We start from the raw sequence: 20715 nt of genomic DNA, 5'->3' as shown, positions 1-20715 counted from the left end.
GAAAATGGTAATCGTCAGAGTCAGTATTAAGCACTGTGGTGACTCCATAAACCAGATAACCAATCTCATGGATCTCTTTTAAAGCCTCTCCCCACCTGGATGAGAACAGCTAGGTCATTGTAAGCCTGCACAGGAAAGTGGCTGAATACCTCATGCGATGATGCAAATCTATTTGTAAACAAAGATCCAGTTTCAGCTGGAGTTTAGTCAGGGTTAAATGCTAAAATATACCCTGAAGTGATGATTTAAGCCATTTAAATAAATATGAATGGCTTAAACCTCACTTCAGGACATATTGAACTTATATATATATATATATATATATATATATATATATATATATATATATATATATATGTTGTGCCTGTAATATGAGACTCGCTTACAAGTATAAAGAATTATTGATCAGCACAAGTACAGGCAAATAAAATGCCACCCCTTTATGAGGATGAACATTTGTACAAACAATGTACATCGGGTTTCCAAATGTGGTCATATTCTGATAAGGCTATCATAAGAAAATATTGACATAATCCAGTAAAGTCAACATTTTGTCCAAAAGTCCAAATAAGACAGCTGACATCCTGTACTAAATGCAATGTTTGGCCTTATTCAGAATATATGCAGTACTATATAATAATAATAATTAATAAAAATAATAACTATACATATATACGCACACACTGTATATGTGAATTTATTAAAATAATATAATATAATAAATACATAAAATACATACATGTACTCAGTATAAAATGTTTTACATTAATATATAATCACATTACTTTCAATTGTGCATGTGCAATATGAAATATTTATTTGAAATATTAAATATTTATTTGCTCTTGGACAAATTAAAGTAATATTTGATAGGTAAAGCCTTTTTTTTGCCATTAAATACGCTGATTATATATTATAACACATAGTGTTATTTTAGTATTATTTAGTTTATATTTTAGGAATTTTGTGCTTTTATTAGCAATTAGTATAATAGTATAATAGAATAATTTTTATTTCAATTTAAATTCAATATCAGTTTTATTTCCAGTTAGTAATTTGAGTGCTTAATTTATCTTTAGTTGCCAATGCAACTTTTCTTATTTAAATTTTCTTTATTGTTATTATTATTATTATTTCTTCTAATATATTAATTATATATCAGATAGCAAAAATGTTTTTCATAATTTTAGTTTTACTTTCAGTTAATGATAATATCTCTGATACTTACATCCTGCTTTTTGGAAAAGTCTTGACCAGGAAATTGATATTAATAAAAAAAAATTCTGTGCATGTACACTTTGACAGCCTTGAAGATGTCTGACTCTCATTGTAGCATTATCAAATTAATTTGTCCTGGTTCAAGAGTTATTTCAGTAAAGGTCTCTTGTTAAACCACACAGACCGACAGATTGTGAACATGTTCTCTTATTTACATCAGATATGCCTCATAATTTAGCCAAATGGGTGGAAAATGAGGAAAGCTGATACATCCATAACACCTACTCATTATTTTAATGTGCCAAATGTCCTTTTGGAATAGAATAACAAACTGCCACAAACATGATTTACATTGATGTTGTAGAAGGGACACTTGTGTCTCAAGGACAGGTTTTTATGTCTGCATTCTCCTTAAATACTCAGCACACAGTGAGGAGTAAAGGCTTATCATATTACCTATAGATTCGGTATCTAGATTTTACCGGCAGCGTTTAACATTTGATACATGCTCAGGACAGGCTGCAGGGAAGACATACAAGGCGGCAGTCGGGTTGAACTTGATTAGAGACTTCAGATGCATCCTAAATCATTCTCACATCATAAAACCAAGAGGGTAGGTTGTGTTTCTATTGTGAATTAATTTTAGGAGGCTCCTATTATGGACCAGTGTGAAATGTAAAACAGATGCTAGAGTTGTCGAATATGTATGATGGCCAGAATACTGCAATCTAAGTTAATAATTAATACTACAATATAAGATGATGTTTCAAACAACCTTGGGATCCAAACAACACTGGGCTCCATTAACAAACACAACGGCATCTTTTGCTATCTCAGAAGGCTGAGATGCATTGATAACCTTGATACAGTATATAAAATAATTTGGTGGTACATTTGCGTACTGTGAACATTTACTGGAAGAGAAAGCCGCTGACAATTTACTGTATGCGAAAAAAAAAAAAACCTATGCTACTGTTACTTTTGTATAACTGTGATTAAATGGAAAGAATGTTCTGTGAAACTTGATTTGCAAACTCATTTTATGAAAAGCCTGCATTACTAGATGAGGGAGTCCTGAAGCTACACTCAATCATTTAGCATTCTTTCCTAAAGACATAATAATTTTTATGCACCTGCTCATACTTCACTGTCTCATTGTACTTTGTATTATTTACTCTCAGAGAATTTTGGCTTTGCAAAGTACGTTAAAACTACTCTGGACCAATGTTAAACAATTATTGCTGCGATTATTAAATAAAAACCATACTGACCCCAAACTTCTGAACAGTAGAGTATACATATATCAGTATATTGCTTATGCAGTTACAATAATGCAAAAACCAACAGTGTGCATTATGTTCTGTGCTTTGGTTTTTGTTGACACAGTGGCTACCTTTAACAACCCTCCATCAGGAACCCTGCAGCTCAGGCTGACGTACTCAGGAACTTATCAGCAGTACCTATGTAAATGTCATTACTAGTTACAAAGAAGTGCATTTTCCATTCAACTAACTTCCTTCTGGGATGTTATCCTGATTATGTCCCTATGACCTGGTATACGCACAAACAGTCTCATATTACAGAACTGAAAAAATGGTGTTATTCACAAGGGCAGCTGTTTGTACCTAGAGCACAATTAGTTTATAAATATCCTTGTTTTTTAATATCTACATCAATAAGCAGAACATTTGCATATGGTTTGAAAAGGTATTCTGTTCAGCTTCAGTTTAATTCTAATTTACAGTCACAATAAATACAAACTTGGGAAAATAATGAAATAATCAGTCTTGCTGCTGCACCAAAATGATTGTGATTGCGCATTTTATACATGTAATTTCAAGCTTATGCATATGTATGGTATTGCTACATTTAAGTTTACAGAAGCAGCATTTCAAAACTCATTATATAGGAAAAGTGACAGAAAACAGCACACATTTATTTCACAGTCCTTTGCTGGTCTGTGTTTCTTAGTAAACACAATTGGTAGCACTGCAGTAGTCTATAAAATCATTTGTACAACTTATCTTATTAATGTGCCCAATGCACAACCAGGCCATACTGTACAACGTCTTCTGCTGTTCATTAAGGTAGAGATAACCCAAAACATTGGTTTTCAGAGGAGCAAACCAACTAACTGTTGGTCATTCAGTCTGAGTTACAGAAGTCTGTCTATGCGTTCGAGCACAGCGATGTAAAGAAAAACAGAATCACAAATCTTAATTTAGAAACACCAGAAAAAAATAAAAATAAAAAATAAATAAAAACTAGTTTAGGTGAGCTGATCACTGGGGTCTTCTGATGTAATTTCCCTGCAGTGAGAAACAGAGGAAATATTAGATTACACCTGAATCTATCTGGAAATATTTTGAATTGTTCTAAAAGTCAAGGTTATTATAGTTAACCAAAACTAAAACCATAATATATATATTTACATGGAATGAAGTTAACTATAACAAAATAAAAAATAAAAATAAAAAATAAAATGAATAAAAATAAACTTTATGGACATTTAAAAACAAAAACAACAAAATTACTAAAACTTTAAATGTAAAATATAATTTAAAAAATATAAATATATTAATTAAAAGCTAGCATCTCAGTGGTTTTAAAATAATACTGTTTAGATTAAATACTGTGTAAATACTGTGTATATATATATATATATATATATATATATATATATATATATATATATATAGGAATGAAAGCAGATCTTGAAAGAATGAATGACAGGGCAAAGAGAGAGAAGAATTCCCGACAGACATGTGTAATCAAGACAGACAGACAGAATGAGAGGCACTAGAAATTTGAGAAGTAAAGTTCCAGGAAAGAGTTTTTTTTCCATCACCAAAAGGAAAGATGATGTTGTTTTGTGTGGGTGATTATGAGTTTAATCTAAAAATCTGTAATTTGCACATTTATCTGTTAATTGAAAGAATGGCATTTTCAAGATATCATAAACATCCCTTTATATATGAAAAATACCACATTAATGGTTAATAATACAATACAAATATTTTCCATTTGTATTCATACAGCACCCTTACACAAAACTGAAAGAAACTCTGCAATCAATAAGATCATAATAAAGAGAAAAAAAATTCTCTTTAAAAGGATGGAAGCTAAAAGTCAAAGGACGATAGTCTAGGGAGAGCCAGTGCAATCAAACACAGCATCAATAATTCTCCACGTACATTTGTATATATTTGTCTCATGTCATCAGGTTGTGCGGAGGGGCTGGTCTGGCCGTTCTGGGCTCGTGTGGATGCTCGTGGAATTATATTGTCATATGAATCCATCTTTTGCTAAAGCCGAAAGCAGTCCAAATATACATGGCATGTGAACACAAAAATGCATAAAAACATTGGTGGCTACAACACATACTGTATGCAAATAAGGTTCTTTTGTGGACTTGTACAAATTCTAAAATAGTTTTTGTTTGTGAACAGCGACCACAAGACTTAGTGGTTTTATGCATATTCAAATCAGTAGTAAAATATGTGCACTCACTTTGTTTATTCCTTTGGTGATGATGGCCAGTTCTGTCGGTTGGTAAACGCAACTTCGGTGTTGGCCGTTATAGTCGCTGTATGGGGACACAGGCGTATTACCTGAGAATACAATGGTAAAACAAAAATGTTAGCTGTTTGGATTTGAGTATGGCGGTCTGTGACACACAATATTCCTTATACACACACTTCAGAGAATGGCAAAGCTGCTATATGCGATAAAATGCAAATAGATAACCTGTTTTCCACTGAATAATAGTAGTTATTCAGGGGAGCATATTATATTAATTAATATATAATTGACAATTAAAACAACAACAAAATTACCCCCAAAATCAAATATTAATAAAAAATAGGATCTCTATGATACTTAAATAACAATATTTTATTTAAAAATAAATAAATATGAATGTAAGAAAAATACAAATATAAAAATAAAAATATAAATTTAATATATACAGATTAAATCAAACTAATTGCAAATATTCACATATAATTGTGATTATATATAATAATCTGGGGTCAGTAACTTTAAAAGAAATACTTTTTTCAGCAAAGATGCATTAAACTTATTAAAAGTGAGAGTAAAGACATTATAAATGTTACTAAAGATTTCCATTTTAAATAAATGTTATCATTTCTGCTCATCAATTAATTCCGAAAAAAAGTACCACGGTTTCCACAAAAATATTAAAGAGCACAAATGTTTCAACTGTCACAATTATTATGAAAACCTGGCATTATGGCTGCTGAAGATTCAGCTTTTCCATCAGAAAATTACATTTTATTAAAAATAGTTTACTGAATGCCCTGTTGAGAACAAAAAAACACCAAAAAAAATAAAATAATAAAAATAATTATAATAAATCACTGACCACAAATTTCGTATCGGTAGTGTGTAAAATATATATATATATATATATATATATATATATATTATTGACAATTTTATTAGCTTATTTTGAAGGACAAGAGCAAACTATAAAACAATGTTATGTTTCCAAGAAACTAGACCTTTCTTTTATCACAGTCACTTAGCAAATATCTCAGTATACAGTATCATGTGCATTTAGAGACACAGAGCGTTTTGATAAGGTTGAAATGATGCAGTGGGGCAGCTCTGTGTAACGCCTATCACTGATGATACTGTCGCCACACCTCAGTATCCGTGGAGACATGATAAAGTAAACACACTCTTCAGGGTCTCTACAGAGAGTCAGATAGGAGTAGCGTGTGCTTCTATTGACTTATGTCAGGGTAGGAAAGGCCCTCCATTCTGCTCCGGGTGTTCATTTACTAGTGAGATATGATTCCTGAACTTTCCAGCACTCTCTGTTCAATACAAACAGAAGCATTCTTTCTACATCACAAAACCACAGATGCTATGTAGATATTGAAGATGAGGAAATGTTATTAATATTTGCTCAAGTCATGTATCAATATCACGCTATTGATACATGATTGAACATATGTGACGACTGTACATTGTGAGTAATTGGTTGAGTAAACACAGTTGGATATTGTTGATTCACAATAGAAAGGTTGAACCCATAGCTCTGAATGCACAAATGCATGGACAATCTCAGCTACCTGGGTTCAAGTTCATGGACATCAGAAGGCAGCAAAGACATTTGCATGATGGCTAGCTAAAGGGGACACGCAGATGCAAAGATAAAGAGAGAAACAGACATAGGCAGGGACAGAAGACAGTGAGTGAGAGGAAGAGAGGACAGATGAACAGCATGTTCAGTGTGGTATGATCAGATATAAGACTAAGTGGATTCAAACATCAGCATATCAAATTCAGAGGTGTAAGCAGAAGTTATCGTGAAATTCAGCCCGTTTTCCAGCATGTTCTGCAGCGTTGTCCTCTCTCAAAGTCACACGCTCCTTCTCCTCTCAGTGTATACTAGCATACACAGACATATTGGGTTTCTGTATTATATAATTGGCATGATTAGTTTAATTCATAATCACTGCATGGAGCGTTTGAAAGGGCACAATTTAAAGGTGCAAAACTACATGGCTGTACACAATGTCTAAGATGTTTCAGATCCCTAAATAATAGTAATTAAGAGCTAGGAATTCAGAATTCATTCTTTAAACAAACCTTTAACAGTTCTGGAACATCTGCACTCATCAACAGAGCCACCTATGGCCTAAAGTATTTATGTGAAATGTGAATACAGACACTTTTACCTTTAAAGAAATATGTCAAAACATATCCCATGATGCAACAAGAATCCTTTACACTTTCAGTGTTTCCACAAGAGGTGGTATAGTGTTAATCAGCGTAAACTCTCTGCTACAGATCAACTACAGTACTTGCACAGTGAATAAATACTTGTTTAGAACTATCTATATGAATAATTATACTGAATATAAAAACTGCACAGACATACAAAGGTAATTTCAGGATAGCATCTGTCAAATGCAAACTGCGATCGTGTGACAACAAAGACAATAACATTGCAAAAAACAAACAAAAAATTATATAAATCTGATAAAAAGATTAATAAACTACATAGATTAATTAACATACAGTAAAAATATAATTAATGGTTTGGCACCTTTTTTATATCTTTATTTAAAAAAACGTATTATCTGGTTACAATTAGCCTAATAGCTTATATGGATACAGATATATTATAGATCCCCAATAAAAACTAGTTTGTAAAGTTAAATAACTTCAAAGCAAAGATAATAAAGTTTAGACGAATACAAAGAAAAAACTCAAAAGCTTGCATTTACCTGCATTGCGCTCGTCCATAGAGAAGGCCTTATTTTCCATATGTGTACTTTGCTCCCTCAAAATGTCCTCGTACCCTCCGCTGGGGAACAGATTTTCCCCGACAGCTGCATCTTCATCTTCCTCACTCAGGCTACACACCGCTGGCACCGTGTGGAGTAGCAGAAACACCCATGCGTTTGAAACCAATGCTATTGCCAGTGTGGGATCGTCCCAAGTCGACCCACCGTTCTTTGCGTTACCATACACATACATGACAATCCAAGCCACCCAGATGCCCACCGAAAACAGTCCAGTGACCAGGATGAGGGCTCCATCTTTGCGCCAATGCTTGTGCGTACCTACCAATATGGGTAAGGATGCCACCACAACCGCCAATAGTAGATTTAGAACATAAATGAGCGCCATGACAAAATCCTGTTTTTCAATAATACAGGGAACAGGAGTAGCAGAAGCCAGAATTCCAGTGACATTAGTTGGGATTCGCACAATAGTAATGATTAGCCATTCTGTGTTGATGACAACTTCTACCAGCCAGAGCCCCAGAGCCCCCAAGCACCAAACCCAACCTCTGGGTGCCGAATTCCTCCTGGCCAGTATGTTCAACCTCACAGCTTGCATGAGAAGGCAAGAGAAGCAGCCAGCGAACAGCACACCAAACAGAAAGCGGCGTGACGTGCATGTGGCGAAGCTGTTCCCGATGATGAAGGCGAACGTGAGGGCGAACAGTCCAAACGTGAAGATGAGGAACCCTGTGTGAAGCCCTAATGAACTGCGCCACTTCTTGTCAGTGACGAAGGGTAGGCTGGCTAGCAGCACGATCAGAAGAATCAGGGTGGCCACCAAACCAGCAGCTGCAAATGACTCCACTATAACACCCCAGACTGTTGTCAGGTCACAGAGTTTAAAATACAAGGAGTCCACATTATCTCCACAGCCCCTGGGGATTGAAGTCTGGCCCAGTGATCCAGGAAAGACACACAGAATGATGAAGAGCAGATGATGAAAACATTGGGATTTGGAAGTGAGGTGATCCATGGTTTCCCAGCACCTAAGAGAGATAAGCAAGAATGAGCATAAAATTAAGAATTATAAGATACTGAGTGATATTGGCTCAAAACCGTCCCCTTACACACCCAGTGAGGGAGTGACAATGTCCAGATCGTGACGATATCAAAACTATTAAAATTTCACTCACAGGTTCATGCTCCACAATGGCCTTTTAGGTTGGCTTTCTAAAGATGTGAACTCTCTAGGCTTCTGAGCACGTAAAACTACTTTGACATTGCAATGATTATGGGCAACAGGATTACATAACTGAAATCATGATTTAAACTAACTTAAATATCTTAATGTAAAATATCTTAATTTTTTCTTTAATGGTTATACATTATTGTGAATATGTGTAGTAACCAGACTGATTTAAAACTCACAAACCTAATGTGCACATCATTCTACAGGTTCCTGGTTCAGTTTGAATCAGACATGTCCAAAATATAAATCGTTTAGTGAGGAATTCAGTTTATAAACTCAAATTCACTGCCTGAATGGGTCTGATTTATCTAGTGTGACCGCACATGAAGAGCAAAAAATAATCATTAAGTGCAGGAATTTCTACACTTGGAGCTTATCCAGATTTGTCTGTTAATAATTAATTAGACTTTTAAAAAATACTGATGTTTTTAGCTGTAATTTTTAAAGCCTTGTAGAGAGTGAATCAGGTAGTGAAAAATATACAAAATGATAAATTGATCATATAATATGGAAGCATATGGGTAGGGAAAAAAATTGCAATATTTAAAATGGCAGTGCATTTCATTATTTAAATGTTCATCTTCTCATATATATGTGCAACATTTAGTGCAAAATGAAAATTCAGTTTTTTTCCATAATTTCCATTTCCTACACTAGTTTTAACATGTAAATTTAAAATCTATTTTAACGCTTTATAAGTTGCTAAATTAAAATAAAACTGTTTTACCCAAATTGATTAGATGTTTAACATGCTCAAGGAAATTATCATTTAAATGCAAATTTCCTAAGTGCATTTAGACTCAGGGGGTAGGACACTTGAGACTGCATTTTCATTGTGCTACCACGAGATAATTGTAGCAAAATGCAGTGTGAATTTCAAAATGCATTCTGTGCCAAAGGTGCGGCAAAATGGTTGCAAAAAAAGTTTGTATTACATTTTTATTAATGTAGTTAAGGTCAATGTGGATGGAAAAATGCATCCCAAGCTGATCACACCACCGACCTGTCAATCATTATTTCAAGGAGGGCTCGGCAAAGATGCACAATAGGTCAATATTAACCATTAAACAAATGCTTTTCACCTCCCTCAACATCTCACAGTTTTACACTCCAATTGATGCACATAAGCAAATGGACAGTGCACCATCCTCCATACTTTATTCTTCTCATATAATAGATTGTGTGTCCCCAAGCACTTAAGTGTTGCAATTGCGTCACACATCTGGTGTAACCACGGTGTAAGGTGGCAAAGTGTAGAACTTTACTGTCTGTCTACACATTTAGCTAATTTTTTATGCAATTAAACATACAATTTTGACATACAACTGTTTGAGCCTATTACATCATTCAGCCCATTACAATGCACCAATCAAAGCGCAGCACAGGTGGGCTTTCGTGTGTGTGACTGCCTGGGCGTCTCACCTGAGCAGGTGAACAAAGATTATGTCCACTGCTTAAATATAAAGAAGTGTAGAACTGCACTGTCTGTTTGCTTATGTGCATCAATTGAAGTGTAAAGCATTGAGAAGTTGAGGCAGGTGAAAAGTGTTTGGTTAGTGGTGAATATTAACCTTCTGTGCGTCTTGTTGCCAAGCGAGAGCCCTGCCTTGATATAATGATTGATAGACCAGGGGCGTGATCGGAAAGCATTTTCAAATCCACAATAATTTTAACTACATAATCACGGGGTATTTAATGAAAATGCAATTTAAATGTCTTAAGTGTCAATGCATTTAAGAAAAATAAAAGACATGTAAATCAAATTTTTTTGCAACCATTTTGCTGCACCGAATGCATCAGAATGCATTTAGAGATTCACACTGCAAATTGTTACAATTATCTTGCGGTAACACAATGATAATGCAACTGTCCTCCACGCAAGTCTAAATGCATTTAGGAAAAACGGCATTTAAATGACAATTTTGCTACAGTTTTTGCTTGGGCATGTTAAACATCTAATCAATTTGGGTAATAAAATAGTATTTTAATTTTGCAACTTATAAATCAATAAAATAGGTTTTTAATTTACATATTAAAACTAGTGCTGAATGTAAATTATATAATTTAATTTTCATTTAAATTGTGCACATATGTATGGGAAAATTTAAATTTAAATAAAGAAATGCATTGCCATTTTGCAAATTACATTTCAAAATGAATTTTGCTACCCATATGCTTCCATACATTTAGGCTAGAGCTTCAAAGTTTCATTTAGTACTCGGTAAGAAAGCTAAATATTTCCAACACCACTTTCATTTTCTATTGTGTAGTGAAGAGTAACCAAAATGAATTGAGTTCTGATGAATTGTTAACACAATCTCATTACAAACTAGAAGTGAGTCCATTCATTGTCACATTATACTGATTTCATTACTTAATCAATACTTCCCCTCAGGTATCGGAGTACACTTTCGAGAACTGCTACAGTACAGTTTGTGCTTTACTGAAGCCAAGTGTTTTCATATTAAATGGATAAAGACTACGGTACTTGTATTAGTTCATAAACTTTATTTGTTTGACTCTTGCACTGGAAGAACTCTCTCTGAAAATCACAACAGTAACAAATGCAAAGAAGGTAAAATAAATGGCTTAACTGATTAACACGATGTAGGGCCTTAAAAATAATATAACATGAACTCAAGATCTGTGAGTTGTGCACCTGCTGGATGGTTGAAACAAGGAGTTCTCTAATGTTCTGGTTATAGTCAAGCTCCAGCAGAGGATTACAGCTTTTCAGCATTGCATTTCTTATATTCTACCATAAATGTTAACAATATGTAAATTCGAGCATTCTATTTTAAGTTCTAAACTAGAATAACGAGGGGGAAAAATTCTAATGGCTTGTGGGGTTTTCCACGTTCTTGGGAAAGAGTTCCAGTCAAGAGTATTTATTCTGTGTTCCTTGTAGCACTTGTTCCTACTATCGCATTTAATTTACATACTATGCTCTTTTCTTTCTTCGAAAAGAAATTAATTTAGCGTTAACATACTACGTATATGTAGAATATTCATCACACGTCCATTCAAATATATAGTGCTAACAGACAAAGAAAATGTAGTGATTAAATATGAAATTTTCAGTAATATCATCACATATTTTAGCAAGTTTTTAATGCAATTAAACGAACAATTTTGATATAAAACTGTTTGAGCCTATCACATCATTCAATTCGTTACAACGCACCAATCAGAGCGCAGCACAGGCAGGCGTCTCACCTGAGCAAGTGAAGAAAGATTATCTTTATTGCTTAAAGCAATAAAGCTGAATTTGAGTTTATTAATATCCCCAACAGCATTAATAAAACCGCAGTAAATTACATGCAACACCCAAAAAAAACCCATTACTGAGTGGTGTCTATATCGTGTTATTTTCACCAACACATTTATAACCAAAATAAAGCACAAGCACATTTATATAATAATAATAATAATAATAATAATAAACAAACCACATGCAATTAATATAAATAAGCTACAACACAATAAATTAAAGTACAAAACACAAACATATTTAAAAGTACAAATCCGTGTACGAAATCACGGAGGTGCCCAAGAATATAACAAAACAAGCTCACCTTGTACAGCCAGACGTAGACACGGTGTCGTTGCTCTGTCACTCTTTGGTATATGAGCACAATTTACCTGTTCTAGCAAGTGCATGAAAATAAATTAGACATCACGACGCCAACGTGCCATAGAGCTGAGGTGAGGTTTCAAACCCTCAAAAAAGAAAATAAAACAATGTTCCCTTTGTATTCCAGGCAAACAAACCTTCAAAAGGCTTCAAGGATAGTCGAGGGCAAACACTTGGCGAGTTTTGATAGCTTTCAGCCGCCAGTTATGTGACCCAAACCCTCAGTTTCTCTCGCGCGCGCACGAGCTTGCACGTCCCTCTCGAGCTCTCCTGCTCTAGCTGTCAATGTCGGGAGCGCGCCTGCTTTCACTACCTGGAAAAAAAACAGGAGCTGAGTATCATAGTGGCACTTTAGTGAGCTACTTAAGGTGGAGTTAGTATTTTGTCAGCTTCAGCTTCATCTGTCTATCCACACAGCACATCCCAAGAGCCTTTACTAACTGTAGGTTTGGTAATTTGAGGCCTCAGTGCAGAGTAGCTTTGCTCTTCCCCAGCTCTAGTCTACACAGGTAAAGCTGACAAAAGCTTTATTTATCTTTTCTGTGATTTCTTCTGGGTCTGAACAGAGATGAAAAGACAGTCTAAACTTCAAAAAGAATCGAGGCACAAAACGAAGACAGATTAAATCTTCCCTTGCTTATGCTGCCCATTTGAAATATGCCCAAATATGCTCAAAACACATTTCTAGTTTCTCTCTGCAGTGTTACAAACCTATATGAATATTACAAATCTATATTTATGTTTTCTACGTTTCACATTTACAAACAGAAAAGTAACAGGTGTAAAACTTAATCATGTGGGAATTATATTTCTAAAAGTGCGTGTACATTGCCACCTAGTGGAAAATCATTATATAATCATTAACATTGATCTCGTGGATCTTGCTCGACTCCAAAAACATTTTCTACAGATTAATTTAGTTTGTTTGATATTTTTTCACGTGTAGACCTACTGTGCAATTGCAATTATATTGTATTGTTTATTCCAGCAGTGACAAGACAGCATGGGAGCAACCTGCGGTCTGATGTCTTGCTCAAGGTTACATCTTGATCCCCTTTTGCACTACCAATAAAGCCTTATATTTATGTATCTGATTGCAGCTCAGTACAGCTGAATATTCTGTTTTATATATACATCCTAATCTACATCTGGTTGTATGGTGTAGTACTCTATATAGGACTTTTCTCCATTTCTGTTACAATTATGATATACTGCTGACAGAGATTTACCGGACTCATTGTTTGTTTTCTTGTCTGGTGTGAGGTGTGAATGTGTTCTGCTCATGTAACAGGATACTGTAGCTGCTGAACAGTGTGTTTTCTTTACTTTTTGTACAGAATGAAAAAATGGGGGAATATAGAATACAGAGTAATATAATTGCCCCCTGCATATCTCTGGTGATCCTGGTGAATTCTAGCAAATGGACATTTTTGCTGTTGCTGCATGGGTGCACAGAAGCTCAAGGCCGGCTTTGTTCAGAAGTTCAGCCTGAGCTCCTCAGATGGGTCTGTTTGTCCAGTGGTGTTTTCACTCGTGTTTCCACATCGTAGCCCCTTTTAAAGCCTCATCCAGTCTCCATGCACCGAAAATAAACATCTAAGCGAGCGAGTGCAGTTTGCACAATGGGGTTAAAAAGGTCAGCCATCTTGCTCTGCTTCACTGGATGGGCTCTGAAAGGGTTTCATTTAGTCATGCAACATAACCTACAGCTGCAAGAAAGCTCTCGGTCATGACAATATGAACATTTGTTATGAACATTATGGAACCATGTCTTCAGTTTGATCAATAAACTATAAAATACTAATTACATTAAAATGGAAAATGTATAGTGCGTTAAGATGTCTTGAGTAGATTTAATATGGCTTCAAATCTACCAAAAAAAAAAGGTATAGTATGGGGTGATGGGTCATAAATTAATGAGAGAATACTGTTAATGAAACACTATTGTATGTGTTTAAAGAACTTCATTCATCTGCAAAATGAGCAAAATTGATAAAAAGCACTAAATTGATGTCACATATTCTTACAATATCAAAATGCAATTAAATTTAATAATTCACTCAAAAATTTTATAAATCTGTCATCATTTACACATCCTTATGTTCAATGGTAACTTTTTGGATCACTCATCCTGTTTTTGATGTCAGTATCATAATCATAGATGTCAGAACTTACTCAGTATGTGTTGGTGTCATATTTGAATCTATGCAAATGTAAAGAAACATAAGGTTTTTCATATAATTAATTACATTTCAGCTGTTTTCTCACACAAAGCTATCTTAAATGGCTTTAAAAAATTAACAATACACTTATGCTGTTTGTTTGTTGTTGTTTTGTTCATTGTGGCACTTGATAGCATGCATCACTTTTATTTTACATTTACTTTACAATTTACATTTACTTCAGTAATATGAAAAAGTGTGTTCTACCTATCTGTGTTTCACAAAAAAGGTTGGACCACACAAAGGTGTAGAAATGATGACGGAGTATTCATATTTCATCCTGTTTGGATAGCCATTTATGGAAAATGACAATATATAATCCTCATTTCATGAGCCTATCCTTGTTTTGAGAAATACTGTAGTATGTTTTCTGGTCCCCACAGGGGACAGGACAATAAATAAAACACATATGTAGATAAGTGCAAAACACACTCTTTTCTTAAATGGTTATGTCTTGATTGGAAGATGTCCTGCAAACCTTACTTTTCTTATCAGCAAGACTTATGTTTAATGAGTGTAAACTGTGATCTTTTAAGTTACTAACCAGAGGTCAGAAAAGACATTGTTCAGATTAGCATTACCTGTGGTGCACATTAGCATGAATGGATGACAGACTGTTCTTCATGGGGATAATATATGGGAAACAAGTCAGTATTTTTATATTCTGTTGGTGATGCCAGTCATGCAAATTTATACACTAATGCAGAGGTGACATTTACTATGGCTCAAAAAATCTGTGAAATTTCATGGATGAAATCCATTCATGACAATAGGATTAGATATTGCTCGTATTTAGGATGGTCTAATGAATTTGCAGCATTGACCAACAGAATGCTGTTTGGTTTAAAAGTGAATTCTGCGTGAGCTGTGCTTCATACATTGCTTCACTATAGACAATGGACCATTTTTGCATGCAACATTTTGCTAATGTGAACACACTTTTTAACTTATAACCATAAAAGCCACTAATTTGAATTCTTTTCTACTTAATTTTGACAGGAAAATACCATGCTTTTTTTTGGTCTTAAAAGGATAGTTCGCCCCAAAATTGTAAGGCTGTGACCATTTATACCAACTTAAACTTTCATTCGAAAGCTCTATGACTTTCTTTCAGTGCTCTGAAGAATGTTTCAACAATTTTTTTCTCAAAATAGTAATATATAATGGGTTCCAAAATCACATACCCTAACGTACCCTGATGACTGTCACTATATGGACAAAAAAAAAAAAAAAATCAGTCACAGTTTTGGAACAACATGAGGATGATTAAATGATAACAGAATATCTATTTTAGCAGGACTTGATATCTGCCCTTTTGAGAGAAAGAGGGGTGACCTCTCGTTGGGAATGTTTGGAGCTGGAAACACAGGTGGTGGAGGCATTGGCAGCAGTGCGCTGGTGATGTAGGGGGCGGCGTAGGTGCAATGGTCCCCACCGGAACAACAGGACATCCCTCACTGCTGCTTTAAAAGGTTTGCTGACAAAACAGTACAGAAAGAAATTCACAGCAGTGTTTAGCATGGCTAACATGTTGGCTAAGTCATATGCTAAATGTACCCGCCAATCGTTGTGCACCGATGACACATAGAGATGGTAGAGCACCACTGCGGTACGAGGTGCCCACAGGACAGCAAACACAGAAGTCACTGCTAGGAGCATAGCTGTGGTTTTACCCAGCTTGCCTGGCACTGCCAGCTGCTGCCCGCTCTTGTCCTGGCACATCTGCTGTCTCTGTCTCTTCCGGAGCCTCAGGATGATCAAGGAGTTTAGCAGCAGGAAGATGCAGCATGGAAGAAAATAAATAATAGTCACGTGGGTCCAAATCAAGGCAGTATCCAAGTTGTTGGGCGCATGGTTGACCCTCCACATGTCCGACCACCAGAAGAACGGCACGCCGGATGCTAGCGCCAATGTGAGCACCACTGCGATGATCCGCCGAGCCCGAGCCGGGTAACTGATCTGCCGATGGAGTAGTGGGTGGCACAAAGCAACATATCGGTCAACCGAGAGGGGTACGGTGGCCCAGATGGATGCGTGGTTGGCGGAAAACTCCAACATACTGACCGACCTCAGCAGCAGCACAGGGACGTCTCGGTGAAACATGGCCGTTTCCAACAGGAAGCCCACGAAGATGATAAACAGCTGGCTGAGGATGTCCGAGCCAGTTAGAGCAAGAAGATACACGTACAGGGCCTTCTGAGTACGAACAGCCAGCCGGTAAAGAGCCACCAACGTCAGGATGTTCACTAGGGAAAGGAGACAACTGGAATTAGAAAGAAGAATTGAGGTAGAGGAGGATGGACAAGGCATAAACAGTTAGGGAATGAGGCCAGAGAAGGGAGAGGCAGAAGACTGAGATAGAAATCAAGGGCATGGAGGGAGTTGACACAGCAGGACTAAAGGGAAGTAAAAGATAAGGGGGTCACATTTACTGAACATGGCAGCCCATTTTTTTTTTTTTTTTTTTTTTTGCTGGTTGACACAACAGGAGATTTAAACATGTCTCTATTACCAGCAGAATGAAATTGGATAAAACTATGGAGAATTTAACCCAACTGAATCAAATCAAATGAAAATATGATTTCTTCTCATTCATACTTATTGTGTTCCAAACCCATGTGCTGTTATTCTTTCCTTCAAACTTTAATTACCGTGTCATACCACATTAGAAAAGCCTTTGGATAGAGCAACCAAAAATTCATGCTTACAGTTTGTTGTTCCAAACTGATATCACTTACTTTATTTCTGTGGAACATAAAGAAGGATTATAGAACATTTTTGTGTCCATGCAATGATGTTTTGGACAAAACATTTTTTTTACTGTCTTCAAAATGTCTGCAGAAGTAAGAAAGTCTTACAAGTTTAGGATGACATGGCCGTAAGAAATAATGACAGAATTAAAGTTTTGGGGTAAACAAAAGTGATCTTATATTAGACTGCTATTAAACTGATTTTGAATTGTCTGTTGTGAACAAGCATCTGTCTGTGACCCTGATCTGATTTATAGTAGCAATTTCAAATTTCAAAAAAATTCAAATGAGTCTCTAATTAATTGTCATTTGTATTGATATTTATGGATATTAGTGGATTTATTGATCTCCTTTCTTTTCCTAAAGCTTCTGTCAGTCTCTCCTATTGGTGTAGTAAAATGTTTGTGGATACTTAATGATTTATTGACTGGTCTGATATGTGTCTCAATGAATGAATACCATGACCTTCCTCTATCAAAAGACTCAAGGTCATCTTCACCTCGAGTCTTTTGATAGAGGAATCAATTTCCCATGTGCCAAAAATATATATTTTATATATGGGACAGTTTATGCACCATGGTTAATTGTCAAATAATAAGATCTTATTTCATGGGGCTTGTTTATTTATAATTGATATACTGCTTCCATGAAAGTTTGAATTGGCTATATGTTCCACAGAATGAGTTTAATTTGAGAATGACAGGATTGGGAATTCAGTCAAGTTCACAAATTCATTTAATGAGCTGCTTTATGTTGTTTGGCTCCATTTTGTGGATTTTATTGGTAAACAGCAAAATTCTGGAAAATGTGTTCTTCCACAAAGGTCCATAAAATAAAAGATTATTTATTATAAATGTATTTGATTCTTGTATTAATATGTTAATATAGACTACTTACTTGTTTATTTAATTAAATATTTATTTAATAAATAACATTGTTTCAGGCTGAACAGGGAACTAAAATTTAAATTCTGTCATCATCTCACCCTCTTGTCCTTCCAAACCTGTGGGAGTTTTTTTGAAGACATATTTTGAAGAATATGGGTACATATTTTGATATATTTTGAAGAATGTGGGTAACCAAATAGATTATGGTCCCCATTGATGTACATAGAATGGGGAAAAAAATACAATGGAAGTCTATGGGGATCAGAAACTTTTTAATAAAAACACTTTTACAAAATATTTTCCGAAATATCTTCTTTTGTGTTCAGCAGGAGAAAGTAATTGATACAGGTTTAAAAAACTTGAGGGTACGTAATTGATGACAGAATTTTCATTTGTGGGTGAACTGTCCCTTTAAGGTTAAATATACTAAAAATGATAATATACAATAATATGCATTTGATTAAAATATGGTCATTTATAGTATATATAATAATAAATTAACTTCTATTTTATGTAAAATGGCGAAAGAACAATTAACTTCACAGACTGAAATACTGCACATTCTGAGGTAATTTATATAGAAAAAAAATAAAAAAACACCTTTTCATTCTATTCCATCGTACTTCCCTGATTACATCTTGATTCTTAACTTTAAAAGCATTCTCAAAAAAGCATTCTGGTCTTAATTGACCCATGTTAATAGGTATTAAAATGCACAACTCATACCTGGCACTCCAACACACAAAAGAGTACTGTAGTAGACGACAGGGATGTAAGCCAGCACACACTCTGACCTCTCCTGAGTGCTGCTCTCATCTTCCCGCTGGCCAGGCGCTGTGCCATTGGGCCAGTCAATCATGGCATCTGAGTTCCTCTTGTAAAAGGAAAGAGAACAGGAAGGAAACCTTAAAACTTCAGTATCTGAATATGACCCTAAACCTTTGCCCAACAACTGAAATCAATGTGAAATTAACCTTATTGTGTTTTTGTAACATGGAGTCTGCAGTGCAGAATGAAGAAGAGAATGTGTAATGCATTTCAGCATGGATGTTTACTATGCTCTGGTGTCCTCTTACCGGGTCATTGTGTTAATGATGGAGACAGATTGCCCTCATAGATTAAAAACAGTCAATTAGAGACAGATGGAAGGAGTGCACCACACTCTCCATCATTTACTTGTCTTATCTTTCCACTTTCTAGCTTTCCTTCTATGTTTAGCTTTGATTACTCCCATAACTGCCCCCTCCTGAGAGGATGAGGTGATCAGCTCACCATGATCAACATGTTTATTTGCTTTCAGACCCAAATGCAGAGAGTGGAAATGATCGCGTTGTGCTGTATATTTCCTTTTTCCTCATGACATCACTGGGTTTTTACGAACAACTTCTATGCTAATGTGCTTTGGTGCTTTTCTTGTGTGCATCTCACATTTGCAGTGTGCCGTTTTGGTGTTGTTATTGGAATTGAATTGTGGGTTATTCATAAGCCATTCATTCTTTCTTCCTATCGAAAAACAATATGAAAGAGTGTTTATGTTGTGGAACATGATTGCCTGCTATGATGGGACTGCTTCATCAACTGTCCTGCTTAGATGCGATAATTCACGCTGTGGGTGAGAACTGAACAAGGCAGTGATGATTGGTCTCCTGTCACCTTATAATTACTAAATCTGTCTTTGTTTTACTGGGGATTTATGTGGGAGTCCTTGTTTGGACTGGTGCTATTCTTTCTATATTTATTCTATATTCTATATCTTTCTTTATTATAATGATTAAGTTTATTCAGATTTTCACAATTTAAGTCTTAAAACAAAAGCCTTAACTGGTCTCATGTGCAACAAGAGCTTAATTGCATGACCAGGGATCAAAGTTCCCATCCAGAGGATAATCTAGAATTAGGGTCTCAAAAGATGTATGAAATAACTCATATAAGCTGTTTAAGCTGAAAGCATGACATTGCAGCTTATAGCACAGCCCAAATGATGTGAATGCCAATATCTGTCATTACTGTACCAGTTCACATGTGTTGCCCCCTGCCTCAGAGCAGTTACCCATGCAAGCATCCATATCTGGTCAAACAGTAATAATGAAAAGAGTTGATTTCACCAAATAATAAACTACATTGTCTACACTGCGAAGTATGAATGTCCTCTGTTTTCCATTCTAAGATGTACAAGGAATCGATGTGTCAGAGGTTTCAGATCTTGGAATTTTTGCTCAAATGAACATGCTCAGTTATTCATATTCGGCCGGTACACCTGAGACGTATTTGCTTAAAGATGACGGTATAGCAATATCGTCCATATCAGGACACGCAGGGAAAAGAGCCTAAGTTTCATTGTTTTTTTAAAAAGGAAGAGAGAACATGAGAGTGACACAGAAACAGAGATCTTGAAATTCAGTCTCTTGATTACAAAAGGCCCCCACAAACAATGCCACACATTTTTAAAACAATCTTTTATGACTTCCAGAGCTGACCTCTGGATATCCGGT

The 20715-nt window shown here is 35.4% G+C and overlaps 2 protein-coding genes across 4 annotated transcripts; both read right to left on the bottom strand.

The window, feature by feature from the left end:
- Nucleotides 1-2887: 2887 nt before the first annotated feature.
- Nucleotides 2888-12869, bottom strand: LOC113056023 (G-protein coupled receptor family C group 5 member C-like). Of its 3 annotated transcripts, none has more exons than XM_026222473.1 (6): nucleotides 12502-12844; nucleotides 12306-12377; nucleotides 7479-8527; nucleotides 4729-4829; nucleotides 4413-4523; nucleotides 2888-3527 (listed from the first exon to the last, which is right to left on the bottom strand). In XM_026222473.1, exons 3-6 carry the CDS (start codon nucleotides 8512-8514, stop codon nucleotides 3501-3503), a joined length of 1275 nt encoding a protein of 424 aa, XP_026078258.1. In that variant the 5' UTR covers nucleotides 8515-8527; nucleotides 12306-12377; nucleotides 12502-12844; the 3' UTR covers nucleotides 2888-3500. The 3 variants fall into 3 exon arrangements, with proteins under 3 accessions (XP_026078258.1, XP_026078259.1, XP_026078260.1); XM_026222474.1 differs by having other exon boundaries at nucleotides 12306-12372; XM_026222475.1 differs by lacking the exon at nucleotides 4413-4523 and having other exon boundaries at nucleotides 12306-12869.
- Nucleotides 12870-15876: 3007 nt separating this feature from the next.
- On the bottom strand, nucleotides 15877-19082 carry LOC113056487 (probable G-protein coupled receptor 142). The gene is made up of 2 exons (XM_026223282.1): nucleotides 18950-19082; nucleotides 15877-16832 (listed from the first exon to the last, which is right to left on the bottom strand). The coding sequence occupies exons 1-2, from the start codon at nucleotides 19080-19082 to the stop codon at nucleotides 15877-15879; spliced, it is 1089 nt and encodes a 362-aa protein (XP_026079067.1).
- Between the last annotated feature and the right edge of the window lie 1633 nt (nucleotides 19083-20715).

Source organism: Carassius auratus, chromosome 37 (genome assembly GCF_003368295.1).
Source record: "Carassius auratus strain Wakin chromosome 37, ASM336829v1, whole genome shotgun sequence".
NCBI lineage: Eukaryota > Metazoa > Chordata > Actinopteri > Cypriniformes > Cyprinidae > Carassius > Carassius auratus.
This window is presented reverse-complemented; position numbering and strand designations above follow the sequence as displayed.

Excerpts from the sequence above, each read along its gene's own strand:
- LOC113056023 (XM_026222473.1), bottom strand. The coding sequence starts at position 8,514 with ATGGATCACCTCACTTCCAAATCCCAATGTTTTCATCATCTGCTCTTC. Across the intron at positions 4,830-7,478 it reads TATGGACGAGCGCAATGCAG|GTAATACGCCTGTGTCCCCA; the intron begins GTAAATGCAAGC and ends TTGTATTCTCAG. Across the intron at positions 3,528-4,412 it reads TGAGACAAATATATACAAAT|GGAAATTACATCAGAAGACC; the intron begins GTACGTGGAGAA and ends TTCTCACTGCAG.
- LOC113056487 (XM_026223282.1), bottom strand. The coding sequence starts at position 19,082 with ATGATTGACTGGCCCAATGGCACAGCGCCTGGCCAGCGGGAAGATGAG. Across the intron at positions 16,833-18,949 it reads TTTGTGTGTTGGAGTGCCAG|TGAACATCCTGACGTTGGTG; the intron begins GTATGAGTTGTG and ends TCCTTTCCCTAG.